The following is a 15,391-nucleotide window of genomic DNA, read 5'->3' on the forward strand; positions in this document are numbered from 1 at the left end:
TTTACAGTCAGCAGTCATCTGAATGTATCTTTGCAAGCGGCGATCCCCCACTCTTCCTCCACCTTCGGGTGCCAGGACCGGAGGGAGGGCCTGGGGCCACGTCCCTAGCAGGCGCTCCGCGCTAGGTGACCGGATGCGGTTTTCCCAGTTAGTACCGCGGGGTAACTCGGAGATGAAGCAATCTCCCCCGCCCGGGGTTGCCAGACCCACGGCGGTCACGTCCGGCGTCCCGGGGCGGAGCTCGCAGCTGGGGGAGGGGCGGGAGCGGCCGCTCGCCCAGCAGCTGGTGTAGGCCAGGCTGCGTGCTAGCAGCGAACCGAAGCACGGCCTGTCGGGAAAGGGGCGGGCCGAGGGCGCGGGGAGGAGGGAGAGGTTGGCTCGTCGCGGGGGGCGGGGTTGCGTCTGCCGCAGCAACAGGGTGCGGCTTNGCGTCGGGTCCGCTGCTCAGCTCCCAGGTCCGTTGAACGCCCCTGCCCTTCCCGAGACTCCAGCCCCGCCGCTGCCAGCGTGAGGGAAGGTGGGTGGGGAAGGGAGATGTAGTCGGGCTGCGGAGGAGCAGGGGGGCTGGCTTAAGGTCTGGGGGCCGCTAGGCGCCGGAGAGCATTATCAGATGAGCGGGAAACTGTCCTCACTGATGGCCGGACATGGAGGGGTCCGGGGGCCAGGGAGTGGCTATAAGCCGGAGTGGGAGAGAGCCGCTGGGGATCTGTGGGACTGCACAGGAAAATGCCTTCCCGGAGCAATGGGTGTGGAAGGGACTGGGCCTTGGAAACAGAGTATTCACTTCTGTGGACCCCGCCCGCAAAGTCTCTCTCCCTTTCCTCCAGCTGTAACCTGAGCCATGTTTTTCACCTGTGGCCCAAATGAGGCCATGGTGGTCTCCGGTAAGTAATGTTCTTTTCTCAGCCAGTGCCCCCCAGATTCTTGCCGTCTGGCCTCTGCCCTTTACCCTTCTCCCTACCAGCTCCCCAGCGCCAAGCCTTCTGTCCATCCCATCCCCCATGGTTGCAAACCAGCCACTTGTGATTCCCAGCCTCTACCCTTTTGAGGCCCACACTGTCTCCCCTCCTGCTCCCAAATATCCTCGTGGGGATTATCCCCCCAACCCGTTTTTCAGTCTTCCATATTCTAGCCCTATCCCCGCTACTGCAGCTTACTGCCCCCTCACCTTGCAGGTTTCTGCCGAAGCCCCCCAGTCATGGTAGCTGGAGGGCGTGTTTTTGTCCTGCCCTGCATCCAGCAAATCCAGAGGTATGTAGAAAGAGAACCAGGGAAGGGGAATCCCAGTTTTCTCTTTCCTTTTTTTCTCACTGTCCACTCCTTTTTCCCATAGGATCTCTCTCAACACACTGACCCTCAATGTCAAGAGTGAAAAGGTTTATACTCGCCATGGGGTCCCCATCTCAGTCACTGGCATTGCCCAGGTGAGGCTTTTAGAGCCTTTCCCGTGATGTCCATTCCTTCATCACCTTCTTTGTCCCCAGATATTAAGAATCTTCTGACCATGGTCTTCCCTTCCCCTGGCTGCAGAGAAATGTCTCTGCTAAGTCTCACCTTCTCCAAGGATTCCCAAGCCACTTGACTCATTCTTTTCCTGCTTCCTACCTGGCTTCATGAGACCTTCACCACACTCACTCTATCCCTACTCTGGCTACAGGTGAAAATCCAGGGGCAGAACAAGGAGATGTTGGCAGCTGCCTGCCAGATGTTCCTGGGGAAGACAGAGGCTGAGATTGCCCACATTGCACTGGAGACTCTGGAGGGCCACCAGAGGGCTATCATGGCCCACATGACTGTGGAGGTGGGCTTGAGGGCAGGGAAAGATCTGGAAGCCATGTCAGAGTGAGTCGGGCCCAAGGACCAAGCTAGTCTGTGGGAGACAGTAGTCAGAGGACTGAGAGCTTAAATTCCACCTTCTTACCATTCTATTACCCTAGGAAATCTATAAGGACAGACAGAAATTTTCAGAGCAAGTTTTCAAAGTGGCCTCTTCAGACCTGGTCAACATGGGCATCAGTGTGGTTAGCTACACCCTGAAGGACATTCATGATGATCAGGTATACCTAAGTGGCTTATCTTCTCCAGGTCCCTGCTTCCATCTCTTAAACCTTCCCAAGGATTCTGATTTCTGCTTCTCTCCCACAGGATTATTTGCACTCCTTAGGGAAGGCTCGAACAGCTCAAGTCCAAAAAGATGCTCGAATTGGGGAAGCAGAAGCCAAAAGAGATGCTGGGATCCGGGTGAGATAGAGCCCACTGGGGGGGGTCACTTTGTCACCATGGATTTGTTGGACATGCAGTGGGAGAGGGGATGGAAGGAGCACAACTGAGTGAGGGCTGGTAGAGCTGGGTTGACAGAGGAAATAGATGAGGCCATGTTCAGGGGAGCCTAGTGAAGAGCAGGCTTTCCCCCTAGGGCCTTCCTCTCCCTACTCTGACTTTCTCCCCGATCTTTGTGTGGACAGGAGGCCAAAGCCAAGCAGGAAAAGGTATCTGCTCAGTACCTGAGTGAGATCGAAATGGCCAAAGCGCAGAGAGACTATGAGCTAAAGAAGGCCGCATATGACATCGAGGTCAACACCCGCCGAGCACAGGCTGACCTGGCCTATCAGCTTCAGGTCAGAGCTACCACACTGAGCAATTCCTCTCAAGCCCTCCCATCTCAGGCTTCCATACTTTCTCAGATTCTAACTCTGATCCCTTTACTATCCATTTCAGACCCAACTCCTCCATAAGAGGAAGATTTGAAAAACCTAACCATTTCAGCTGAAAAGTAAAATAAAGGCCAAGAAGGGATATGGTCAGTAGAACTGGTTATATGTTTGGGCAGACTGTCCCATGTGCAAGGGCACCTGGGTGAAGGGGTGAAGCAGAGCTAGAATCCAGTCCATGCTCTGCTCACCATACTGTGCATTCTGCCATGGGTCAATGGTTCTGCATCCACCCAGGGGAAGAGGCACCTTTTTCTGATTTTCCATGGGTTCACAGCAGCCCTGGTAATCCAAGAAGGGCATGAGGGAGAAAAACTCATGGATATGAGCTTTGAATTCTGTGAAGTGAGATATGGTTAGTCGTTGATATTGCAAGGAGACGTGATCAGTCCTCGTTGTTTGCAGATTCTGTATTTAGAATTTGCCTACTCAAAAATTTATTGGTAACCCCAGAAGCAGTACTTGTGGCACCTTTGTGGTCATTTACACACATGCACAGAGCAGTGAAAAATTTGAGTTGCCCGATGTGCAGTGGAGGTTGAACAAGATGTTCTGCCTTCCCATTTCAGCTCTCATAATGTAAAGAGTGTTGTTTTCACAGTATGTTTACTGCCACATTTTTTGCATTTTTGTACTCTCTATTGGTGATTTTGCTGTTTAAAAATGGCCCCCAAGCCTACTGCTAAAGTGCTAAGTGTTCTTAAGTGCAAGGAGGCTGTGATCTCTATAGAGAAAATACATGTGTTAGATAAGCTTCTTTTAGACATGAGTTATAGTGCTTTTGGCTGTGAGTTCGTTATTAATGAATTAACCATGTATATTACATAAGGTATCTTTAAACAGAAACACATGTAAAACAAGGACATATACTAATCTGTTGATGAAAATACTGTGACCAGGGGCTCACAGGAACCTAAACATATATTTTTCCTAACAGCAAAATAAGTATTTGCTAATTCAGTATTCATGACTACTCTATAGAACAGATCTACCACAAATAATGAGAATAAACTATACTTTGAGACCTTTACCCAAAGGTCTTTTATTTCATAAAAATATTATGAAATTCAGTTTTCCCAAGAGTTGGTACAGGCTGAAAGCCTAACGAAGATCCTACTGACTGGATCAGAGTCTGCATTTTTTTTTTTTTTTAAAGTAGGCTGCGCACCCAGTGTGGGACTTGAATGCACGACCCTGAGATCAAGAGTTGCATGCTCTACCAACTGAACCAGCCAGGTGCTCTCAAAGCCTGCATTTTAACAAAATCCCTAGGGATTCAGGTACACACTGGAGTTTGAGAAGCATTAACATTGTGGAAACCATTAGCTTGAGTGGTCTCCAACCTTCTAAATATGGCTTTCCTTCCCTGTGGATCAAAGGATTGGGCTGGTTTCGGCTCTGTTCCAGCTTTTATCGTTTCTTTATTTTGTGCCAGACTTTGTGCTAGGTGCTCATGAAATAAGGATTCATTCAACAAATATGTATTCAGTGCCTGCTATGTGCCAGACATTGTTTTGGAGGTGAAGATATAAATATGAATGAGGCAGAAAAGATTCCTGCCTTCGTGGAGCTTACATTATAACACAGGAAACAGCTAATAAGCAAGTACATAATTTTCATGGTTCTAATTATCTTGTTTAAGTGCTATGAAAGAAATATACAGAGTGATGCAAAAAACAGTAGAGAGGTACTATATTAGGTTGGGGTGATCCAAGAAAGCTTCAGTAAGGAAGTGATTTATGAGATGAAACCTGAAGATGAGAAGGAGCCAGCATTGTAAAGAGTCATGGACCAAGAGCATTCTAGGCCAGTGCTGTTCAAATAGAACTTTCTATGATGATGGAAGTGCTGTAAATCTGTGCTGTGATGTTGAGTGCTTGAAATGTGGCTTGTGAAACTATGGCTAGTGAAATGTGAGGAACAGAATTTTAAATTTTATTTAATTTTAATTAATTTAAATATAAATAGCCATAAGTGGCTAGGCAGAGGACTGTCATGTGCAAAGGCCCTGAGGTAGGAAAGCTTGGTGTATCCCAGGAACAAAAAGGGTTCTGATCTGATGTGGCTGGTATGCAGTGAGTGAGATGGCAAGGAAGGTATGGTCAGGTCATGGAGACTTATAATGCAAAGCCCAGTGGAATGCTACTGGAGAACTTTTTTTAAGTTATATTTATTTTGAGAAAGACTGCACACACAAGAGCAGGGTAGAAACAGAGCGAGAGAGAATCCCAAGTAGGCTCCACACTTCCAGTGCGGTGCCCAGTGCAGGGCTCAACCCCACGAAGCTTGAGATCACGAACTGAGCAGAAACCAAGAGTCCAAGTATGGGGCACCCAGGTGCCTCATACTATTAGAGAACTTTAAGCAGGGTGGTGCCATGGTCTAATTTACATTTTCACAAGGATTAGTCTGGCTGCTATGTGGAGAATTGATTGTCAGGAGACAAGAGGAAGCAGGAATTTAAGTTGGAAGCTTTTTCAAAGATGATGGATTGAATAAATGTAGTTAATTGCACTCACTCTAAAACCTCACTAAAACCATATAGAATGATTTTTGAAAAGAAGGAGAAGACGAAAACAGATGAAGAGAGTAGAATCAGAAGGAACAGAAAGCATAATATCATCTTGGAAGCGAGAAAGCCATCGTAATTGACTAAGCCAATCTGAGACAGCTGAGCCCAGAGCTGCAGGGAGAAAACAATGTAATCAGCTGAGGCTCAGGGGATAGCAGCAGCAGATGCCTCTTGAGTTGTGATAGGACTGTTGAAATGAGGAGAAACAGGTAAAAAGTAACTTCTTAGAGCTCCTCTCTGGCTCCCTGTGCCTGGGTCATGGGCCTTTCTCTGCCCTAGTAGACATCGGGAAGTTTATTATCTGACAAGAGTAAACCGGAGGATGTGATATGGGCCAGCTAGGCACAGGTGAGGGCCTGGTACTTTATCAATTGAATACTAAATGTTGACAGCCCCCCCAACTCCCTTACCCCATTTGCCCCCCAGACCCTCCATCTTCCAAAGAAGACATCAGAAGACAGTGAGAACATGACTAATCAAAGGGAAAGGCTTAAAGATTCTGAATCAGAGGTTCCTCTGTAGGTGACCTGCCCAGATCACCCTAGAGTAAAGCTCAAAGTCAACAAGGTTTATCCATATGCCCACAGTTTCCTTCCACTGTTTTAAACCTCCTTCGCTGTGAGCAGACAGCCAAGGATTGATTACCTGATATATGAGAGAATACTGCAACGTGGAAGACTGAGACCAAAACCAGAAACAGCAAAGCGATTTGAAGGATATATATATATACGTAGGGAGAAGAAAGCTTTTAAAAAAATTTGTAATACCCCCAGTGAGATAAGAGAAAAATTCACATCCAGAAAATGAGGACATAGAACAGAAAACAACAAAAAAAGAGCTCTTAGGGGTGCCTGGGTGGCTCAGTCAAATGTCGGACTCTTAATTTTGGCTCAAGTCATGATCTCACAGTTCCTGAGATTGAGCCCTTGAGCCCTGTGTCTGGCTCTGCTCTGACAGTGTGGAGCCTGCTTGGGATTCTCAGTCTCCCCTTCTCTCTGCCCCTCCCCCACTTATGTTCTCTCACAAACAATATAAATAAACATAAAGAGCTCCTAGGGACACCTGAGTGGTTCAGTTGCTTGAGTGTCTGACTTCAGTTCAGATCAAGATCTCATGGTTTGTGGGTTCTAGCCCCGCGTCAGGCTCTGTGCAGATAGCACTGAACCTGGAGCCTGCTTTGGATTCTGTGTCTCCCTCTCTATCTGCCCTTACCCCACCTGTGTACTTGCTTGCTTGCTCTCTCAAAAATAAACAAACAAAATAATAATAATTTAAACAAATTTAAAGAGCTCCTAGAAATTAATAAGATGGCAGATATGAGGGGGGAAATTACATTGAAAGAAATTCTAATCGGGGCACCTGGGTGGCTCAGTTGGTCGAGCGTCCAGCTTCGGCTCAGGTCATGATCTCATGATTCATGGGTTCGAGTCCCACGTCGGGCTCTGTGCTGACAGCTCAGAGCCTGGAGCCTGTCTTCAGATTCTGTGTCTCCCTCTCTCTGACCCTCCCCTGCTCATGCTGTCTCTCTCTCTCTCTCTCAAAAATAAATAAAACAGGAATAAAAAAGGAAAGAAATTCTAATCAATGGATTTATTCTAATTCTAATGATTTATTCTAATTTTAATATATTAATCTTAATCTGTAGATTTATTAATATAATAAATCAACAGAACAAAGAAACTGGGAGGAAAATCTCCAGTGGGAACATTTTTAAATGTTTATTGTGAAAGGTATGACTTTCTAGATTGAAACCCTCTCCCAAGTATGTAATACAATTAATGAAAAACAACTACACTGAAATTTCAGAACATGGAGAACAAAGAAAGGATCTAAAAGCTTCCACAGAGAAAGAACAGATCTCAAAGGTTCAGGCATCAAAATGACTTCAGATTTCTCAAGAAACTAGAAGACCATGGAGAAATGCTTTCAAAATTTTGATGAAAAATTAATTCTAAAGTTTATTTATTTTGAGAGCGAGAGAGCACAAGTGAGGGAGGGGCAGAGAAAGAGAGAATCCCAAGTAGGCTGAGCTGACACAATGTGGGGCTCAAACCCACGAGCCACAAGATCATGAGCTGAGCCAAAATCAAGAGTCAGATGCTTAAATGACTGAGTCACCCAGGTGCTCCCACCCCACCGTTTTTTGAAGTTTATTTAATTTGGGAAAATGAATTCTAACAGAGTAACCTGTACTCAACCTAACTGTCATTCAAATAGAAAGGTAGGAAAAAAAATCTCAGAAATGCAAGATCTCAAAAAATTTATTGCTCACGTACTCTTTTGAGGAAGCTGCTGGGGGTTATTTCATCAAAAGGTGGGCTTAAAGGGCGCAGGAGGGACTCCAACACAGAGAGATCCTGCACAGTGGGGCAGAGAGCGACTGGTCCAGTTTGGAATTATAGGGTCAAAGACAGCAGCGGGGGTCATGGGGGAGCATATCCAGAAGCACTCTTCTGTGGAGTGAACAGATGGCTGTATTAAAGGCAGGAGCATCATCTCTGGTATTGGTAAGACCCACAGGGATGATGGTACATGGCTGAGCCAAGCAGTGGGATAATAAAGAAGCATGTCTCTCTCTGGTACCTCTCTTCTAAAATTTTGGCAAGAGCCTTCTGATGTCTGTACTCTATAAAGAATAAGAAAATGAAATATGCCCAAATAAGAAGAAGTCTGTATGTACACATTCTTGTAGATGCTTTGTCCATGGAAGAAGAATACACAAGAAGTTGGTCACAGTGGTTGCTTCTGGGGAAAGGAACAAGGTGGTTTGAGGAAATAAGTGGATGGAAGCCTTGCTTATCATTATTCATTCTTTTCTTTTGAATTTGTACCGTATATGAAAAATAAAAATTAGTAAGATTTATACGACCGGTAGGGCTAGAATTGAGGGTGGCTTGCAGGAAGTTTACAGCAGTACAGATAGAGAGAGGTAGATGGATTTGAATGAGCCTAAAGGTCGAAAATGACCACCATGCACCAGAGCCCTCCTGGTGCTCATACTCTAGAGATAGATGTTGTGGAGAAAGAGACTAATATGGGATCTCAGCAGAGGGACACTTAGCCTGGCCGAGGGAGAACAGGGACTAGATCCCAGCCCTACTCAGCTCTTGATGCTGAGGCTGCCTAGAAAATGCCCAACCCTTGATATTGCCTCTGAGGAGGATCAGTCCATCCTCCAGGCTGTGACTGGGATCCATATGGGAAATGGACTTCGCCAAGCTGGCTGAACTCACCAAGGACTAACTTCACGTACCTATTCTGTTTATATCTCACTCACCCTTGAGCTTTGGCTTGTCTCTATGGTTCCTGGGAGCTTGCCCTTTAGCCCTGATGTTGAGCGTCACTCCTACCCAGGTGGCCAAGACTAAGCAGCAGATCGAGGAGCAGCGGGTACAGGTGCAAGTGGTGGAGCGGGCCCAGCAGGTGGCAGTGCAGGAACAGGAGATCGCCCGCCGAGAGAAGGAGCTGGAGGCCCGAGTTCGGAAGCCCGCGGAAGCTGAGCGCTACAAGCTAGAGCGCCTAGCTGAGGCAGAGAAGTAAATACCCACTCCCAAGCCCGGTCCTGGATCCTTTACCATGTGGGTAAAGCCCCCAGATAAAGAGCTGAGTTCTATGGAACTCGGGTTCCAGGAGCCTCTGTCTCTTCAGTGGGGTCTGCCTTTTGCCCCTCCTCAGCCCCTCCCTCCACTTCCCTTCTGTACCCAGGTCCCAGCTTATTATGCAGGCTGAGGCAGAAGCTGAATCTGTGAGGGTGAGTTAAGAGGGGGCTCTTGCTGGTTTGTGGAGGCTGTGGGGGTTGCTCTTTGGGCTGGGGTTTCTTATCCTTAACTACAGCTATCAGTACTACAACTTTCCTGTACCCTTTTCAGATGCGTGGGGAGGCTGAGGCCTTTGCCATAGGGGCTCGAGCCCGGGCAGAAGCAGAGCAGATGGCCAAGAAGGCAGAAGCATTCCAGCTGTACCAGGAGGCTGCTCAGCTGGACATGCTGCTGGAGAAGCTGCCCCAGGTCTGGAGGTGTGGGCACTAGCAGAGGAACAGAACCAGGGAATGTACGGTGGGGGGGAGTGAGGGGCGAGAACTTGGGGAGAACCAGGCTAGGGGTAAATTAGGGGTGGGAATTACCAGCCCGCAACCAAGGTGAGGAAGGATGATCTTTACAAAGTGAAGCAGATCAAGGATCTTGAAGCCCAGGGTAAGGCGTTTTAGGAAGGAGTGTGGTCAGACCAAAGGTGCTGAGTGGGCATCTCACCTACCAGGTAGCAGAGGAGATCAGTGGTCCCTTGACCTCTGCCAAAAAGATCACACTGGTGTCCAGTGGAGGTGGGGCCATGGGAGCTGCCAAAGTGACCGGGGAAGTACTGGACATACTGAGCCGCTTACCAGAAAGCGTGGAGAGACTCACAGGCGTCAGCATCTCCCAGGTGAGGGTCTCTAGGGTGGGGGCTGTGGAACAGAATTTCTGAGTTTCTGGGGCATGTGATGCAGTTCCTACTAGTGGGACCATCACTAAGGCGGCTTGGGGGCCATTGACATTTTTGCTTTCTATGTGCCAGACACACTGCTAAGCTTCTACACAAATGGTTTGTTTTTTAAAATCAAAGTATCCCTTGGGTATAATATATCACAATTATTTTATGAAATAAAGAAACAACTTTGAGTATGTTAAGGAACTTAACCCCTGAAGCTAGGCTACAAATGCAGGCTGCCTGTCTTCCAGAGCTTTGTGGTGGCCCCACTAGCACAAGGAACTAGTTGCAGCCTGTTGACAGTTAATCCCAAGCCATTATTACAGCTTTTCTTGGCGTTTATTTTATAGTGAGGTCAGAAAGGCTCTGGAACCAGACTGTTCTGGTGTGAATCCTGGCTCCAGTGCCTGGTGTGATCTTAGACAAGTTCTCTACTTCCCTGTACCATTTTCCTCACCTTAAAATCATGTTAATAATAGTATCTACTCTGTTGAATTGCTAAGGGGATTGTGTGTGTGTGTGTGTGTGTGTGTGTGTGTGTGTGTGTGTGTGTCAGAAAAACACTTTTAGAAGACTCCTGGAAATGTATGTCCTCCCTACAGCCTTCATCCAAATGGGGAGCTGGGAGAATAGGGTACCTGGTTCCCAAGTGTCATCACCATTGTCTTTTTGCCAGGTTAACCACAAGCCTTTGCGAACAGCTTGAGCTGTCAACCTTCGCTGATGCCTAGCCTTATGGCTCAAGTTACCAGAATGGTCTCCATACTGCACGTACAGCCGGCTTCCCTGAGCATGTCCTTTGAAATTGGGGTCCCACCTCTCATCTCCTTGCCAAATAGCCTGTGCCTTGCCATGGAAGGGAAGGGTTGCTCCCCTTCCCAACCCTACACTGCCAAAAGTGTCAGTCCCCCAGGGTTTCTTTGCCAGTCTTCTGATTATCCTACTCACCCAACTTATTTAACTTCCTAATTAGACTGTGAGCCTATTCTCTAGAATTTTCCAGACCCAAACTGAGGGATGGCCTGGAGGTTCTCAACTATCAAATCAACTGCTGTTAAAGTATTAATACTGGAGTGCCTGGGTGGCTCAGTCAGTTAAGGATCTGACTTTGGCTCAGGTCATGATCTTGCAGCTTGTGGGTTCAAGCCCTGCATTGGGTACTGTGTTGACAGCTTGGAGCCTGCTTCGGATTCATTGTCTCCCTCTCTCCCTTCCCTGGTCATGCTGTGTCTCTCAAAAATAAATAAAAAACCCATTACAAAAAAAAAAAAAAGGTTTTTTAGACTTCTTAGAATGGGAGAGAGCAAGTTACTTGTATACTGCTAAAGTTGCACAAATTTTTCTTTCCTGCAAAAGTTGGGCTACAGGCATAAAAACATGCTGAAATGAAGGAATGGGGAGAATTGCACTAGTCCCCAGAATTACGGAGTAGGGCCAAGGAAAATTATGTGGACTTAAAATTTCCAAGGTAGCTCTGAGACCTATTTTGTGCAGTTAGAAGCATGGAGTAGGTATTAGGTGTGTCAGTGTAGACCATGATGTGGCATACCTTGTTATCCTTTCGTTAACTGAAAAAATGCCAAAGGGTAACAGAAAACGGGACACAGCCATAACCCAAATGAACCTTGGATATGCTACACTTTGGAAGTGGTACAGTAATAGCTTCCAACTCTTCATGAGATTCTCCCAGACTATAGTTAAAACAGATTGCTGTAGTCAACTGGTTTCTGGTTCAGTACATCCCAGTAGGCCTGAGAATCTGCAACATCCTTTAAGAGGATGTTGATGCCCACTGATCTGGGAACCAGTTACACTCTTTAACATTCATCTTGGTTCCCATTTCTATCCATAGGTCCTGCATATGAGCCTTTGCCTATCCTAGTAATTTTGAGACTGGTAATGACGGTGTTGGGGTGGTTTGGGTAACAGGGTCAAGAAATAAAGGTCAATTAAGTCTATTTTTTTTTTTTAATTAGAATACTTACTTATTTTTAATGTTTTTTATTTATTTCTAGGAGAGAGAGAGACAGCGTGAGCAGGGGAGGGTCAGAGAGAGAGGGAGTCACAGCCTGTGAAACAGGCTCCAGGCTCTGAGCCAGCAGTCAGCACAGAGCCCGACGCGGGGCTCGAACCCATGAACCGCGAGATCATGACCTAAGCGAAAGTTGGACGCTTAACCGACTAAGCCGCCCAGGCGCCCCAAGTATAAGGATATTCTTATCAGTTTATGGAAAGAGTATATGTGTAACTGAACTTGAGCTTCATGTGTCCACTGGCAAGCTTCCCCTAAATGAGCACACATCTCACAACTTCTTTTCAATTTTCATTTATTTTTGGCTCCTGGGGCAATGTAATCTTTTCAATATGAAAAAAAGCAAGTTCAACACAAAATAGAAATTTGAAGTATAGGACAGGAGGATAAAGCGAATAGCAAAAAGAAGAGATGAGATGTTGCCAAAAGATGGAGGGTTTTCCTTGCCCCTTCTCTGGAGGAATGACTCAAAAAAATGAATGTTTAGTTGGCAATACACAACTTATACATGGCAGGGCTGGGTTTTTAAGAAAAAATGGGGATGGAGAGGGTCTTCCCGGAGGCTTTAGGGACCAAAACTAGTCCCTTTCCCCCTTTTGGTTTCCTTCTCCAACCACGGGGAAAGGAATCCAACATGTGAAAGTTGTTACGTAGAAGAGGGAAGGATCCCACTCAACAGTGCAGACCCCTACAAAGAAAACAAGACAGGTTGGAAGGAGACTATTAAAATAATGGAGATAATACTATTAACCTTTCCTTAAGCTGAGAAAAGGGAAATTTCGGGAAATCAGAACTTCAATAGCCTGCACATCTTTCTCCAAAACTGCTCTGGAACATAAAGCCCTACCCTTTCCTTCTAGGTACCTCTACCTCTACTTGCTATGAGGTGGGTTGGTTTCCTTTCCCTTGGGCTACCACATGGGCTCAGGATGGTGGCCATCTACTGGATTTTTGGCACATGGTTCTAAATGGGATGTGATGAAATCCAGCTTCTTGGAGAATTATCTTAAAAGGAAATATCAACTGGACAGATGAGAAAAGTGGACACCTAAAGGGAATACTGGATTAGCAGAAATCTAGGTTTTCCCAAAGTGGAAGAGAGGAGACATTCAACAAACAAGTAATATTTATTGAGCGCCTATTATGTGCCAGGCACTGTTCTAGGAACCCCCTCCAAAAAAGGAAAAAAAAAAAAAAAGAGGCAGAAAATGCAAATTCTGAGGGAGAGGACAGGGGCAGTTGAGGAAGAGGCTGAGGGAACAGAAAAGGCTGAGGTGATGGTGCTCTCTGCCTTAGGCCTCCTCTTCGGCCTCCTCGCCAAAATCCTCTTCTTCTTCTGCGGTGGCATCCTGGTACTGCTGGTACTCAGAGACAAGGTCGTTCATGTTGCTCTCAGCTTCAGTGAACTCCATCTCGTCCATGCCCTCACCTGTGTACCAGTGGAGGAAGGCCTTGCGCCGGAACATGGCTGTGAATTGCTCTGAGATGCGCTTGAAGAGCTCCTGGATGGCCGTGCTATTTCCAATGAAGGTGACTGCCATCTTGAGGCCACGGGGTGGGATGTCACAGACAGCCGTCTTGACATTGTTGGGGATCCATTCCACAAAGTAGCTGCTATTCTTGTTCTGCACGTTGAGCATCTGTTCATCTACCTCCTTCATGGACATCCGCCCACGGAAAACAGCAGCCACAGTGAGGTAACGGCCATGGCGGGGGTCACAGGCAGCCATCATGTTCTTGGCATCGAAGACCTGCTGGGTGAGTTCAGGCACAGTAAGGGCCCGATACTGCTGGCTTCCACGGCTGGTCAGAGGTGCAAAGCCAGGCATGAAGAAGTGGAGACGTGGGAAGGGTACCATGTTAACTGCCAGCTTGCGGAGGTCCGCATTGAGCTGACCAGGAAAGCGGAGGCAGGTGGTGACACCGCTCATGGTGGCTGAGACAAGGTGGTTGAGGTCACCGTAGGTTGGCGTGGTCAGCTTGAGAGTGCGGAAGCAGATGTCATAAAGGGCCTCGTTGTCAATGCAGTAGGTCTCATCAGTGTTCTCTACCAACTGATGGACGGAGAGGGTGGCATTGTAGGGCTCAACCACAGTGTCAGACACTTTGGGTGAAGGTACCACACTGAAGGTGTTCATGATACGGTCGGGATATTCTTCTCGGATCTTGCTGATGAGCAAGGTGCCCATTCCAGAGCCTGTGCCCCCACCGAGTGAGTGGGTCAGCTGGAAGCCCTGCAGGCAGTCACAGCTCTCAGCCTCCTTCCGCACCACGTCCAGGACTGAGTCAACCAGCTCAGCCCCCTCTGTGTAGTGGCCCTTGGCCCAGTTGTTGCCTGCCCCAGACTGACCTGGAAGGAGGTCAGGAGGCAGTCTTGGTTAGTAAAATGTGAGAGATAAAGGGCCAAATTTCCACCTTCAACTTTTGGAATAATGTCCATGAATGTGCCTTCTTTCTCACCCACCTCTGATATATCCCTCCCCCACTATTTACAACCTAGAGTGGTCACCACCAACACCCTGCATTAGAGATTTCAGAACACAGCCCCAGGTAAGCTCTTCAGTATAACAATTAGCTCCTAATCCTGTTTCCTTCATTCTAGTAAACTGAACAGCACATAATCTACTAATAGGCGTATAACTCACCAAAAACAAAGTTGTCTGGTCTGAATATCTGCCCAAAAGGACCTGAGCGAACAGAGTCCATGGTCCCTGGTTCTAGATCCACCAAGATAGCGCGAGGAACATATTTGCCACCTATATGGAAGAAAGTAGAGTAAAAATTGGCAGACAAGATAAATTGGGGCTCGTTCAAACTTGTAAGTACAAGTGCTGCCACCAGGGGGCAGCAGAGCCAATTTTTTGCCCCACTGAGGAAGTCAAGTTAAGGTCTTAAAAAAAAAAAAAAAAGAGGAGACTCCTCCGAAAGTGGTAAAAGGGTTCTCCAGGGCTGGAAAGAGACCCCAGAGAAGGGGGAGAGGAGAGGAGATGCAAACTTCCCGGACTTCCGCCCTTACCTGTAGCTTCATTGTAGTACACGGAGATGCGGTCCAGCTGCAGGTCGCTATCACCGTGATAGGTTCCAGTGGGGTCAATGCCATGTTCATCACTGATTACCTCCCAGAACTGCCAAAGAAAAGCAAGGAGACCTCAAAAGCTCTGCTCCCAGCCAATTAGAGCCCCACCCCATCCAGACATTTTAATTCCAGACACCCCTGGTGGTGAGCCCGATTCTAGGGCCCGTATTCCCTCCATCTGCCTGCCACACCCTTCCACTAGGCACCCGCAGGTTTCACTGCTTGGGATGTGAGACGAGATGCAGCGGAGGATGCCAGGCGATAGCAGGAAATTGTGGGGAATGTGAAGAGCCGGATGGAGGCGGCTGAACAGACTGGACAAGCGCACCTCCCCGACTCGTACAAAAGCCCAGGGTAGAGAAATGAGCTGCTGCCACGGTCGACTACCCTCTCTCCACATGATTGAGGCGCCCGCTGTACCACTGACAAAGGAGGCGGTGGGCGTGGCGTGAATTCCGCGCGCTAGAGGCGGGGCTCGACTCTGGCTAGCGCGCCCCCAGCCGGCTGGCTGGGCCGCATTGTCCCCGCGCGCC

General features: G+C 47.7%; 2 protein-coding genes across 3 annotated transcripts in view; one reads left to right on the top strand and one right to left on the bottom strand.

Moving 5' to 3' along the window:
• The first annotated feature begins 422 nt into the window (after positions 1 to 422).
• FLOT1 (flotillin 1) lies at positions 423 to 10,719 on the top strand. 2 transcript variants are annotated; one of them, XM_077754957.1, is made up of 13 exons: positions 423 to 455; positions 828 to 884; positions 1,176 to 1,251; positions 1,334 to 1,424; positions 1,658 to 1,801; positions 1,938 to 2,057; positions 2,146 to 2,241; positions 2,466 to 2,618; positions 8,638 to 8,819; positions 8,989 to 9,034; positions 9,153 to 9,290; positions 9,541 to 9,705; positions 10,427 to 10,719. In XM_077754957.1, exons 2-13 carry the CDS (start codon positions 842 to 844, stop codon positions 10,454 to 10,456), a joined length of 1,284 nt encoding a protein of 427 aa, XP_077611083.1. In that variant the 5' UTR covers positions 423 to 455; positions 828 to 841; the 3' UTR covers positions 10,457 to 10,719. The 2 variants fall into 2 exon arrangements, with proteins under 2 accessions (XP_077611083.1, XP_077611082.1); XM_077754956.1 differs by having other exon boundaries at positions 429 to 517.
• A 1,341-nt stretch (positions 10,720 to 12,060) lies between these two features.
• TUBB (tubulin beta class I) overlaps positions 12,061 to 15,391 on the bottom strand; it is a 4,528-nt gene continuing 1,197 nt past the window's right edge. Inside the window, exons 2-4 of the mRNA XM_077754955.1 lie at positions 14,799 to 14,907; positions 14,428 to 14,538; positions 12,061 to 14,132 (exon numbers count right to left, since the gene is read on the bottom strand). Coding sequence (XP_077611081.1) covers positions 13,075 to 14,132; positions 14,428 to 14,538; positions 14,799 to 14,907 — 1,278 coding nt within the window. The 3' untranslated portion in view covers positions 12,061 to 13,074. The remainder of the gene's footprint in view (positions 14,133 to 14,427; positions 14,539 to 14,798; positions 14,908 to 15,391) is intronic.

The sequence above is a fragment of the Crocuta crocuta genome, unplaced genomic scaffold, assembly GCF_008692635.1.
Source record: "Crocuta crocuta isolate KB4526 unplaced genomic scaffold, BGI_CrCroc_1.0 scaffold242, whole genome shotgun sequence".
Lineage (NCBI taxonomy): Eukaryota > Metazoa > Chordata > Mammalia > Carnivora > Hyaenidae > Crocuta > Crocuta crocuta.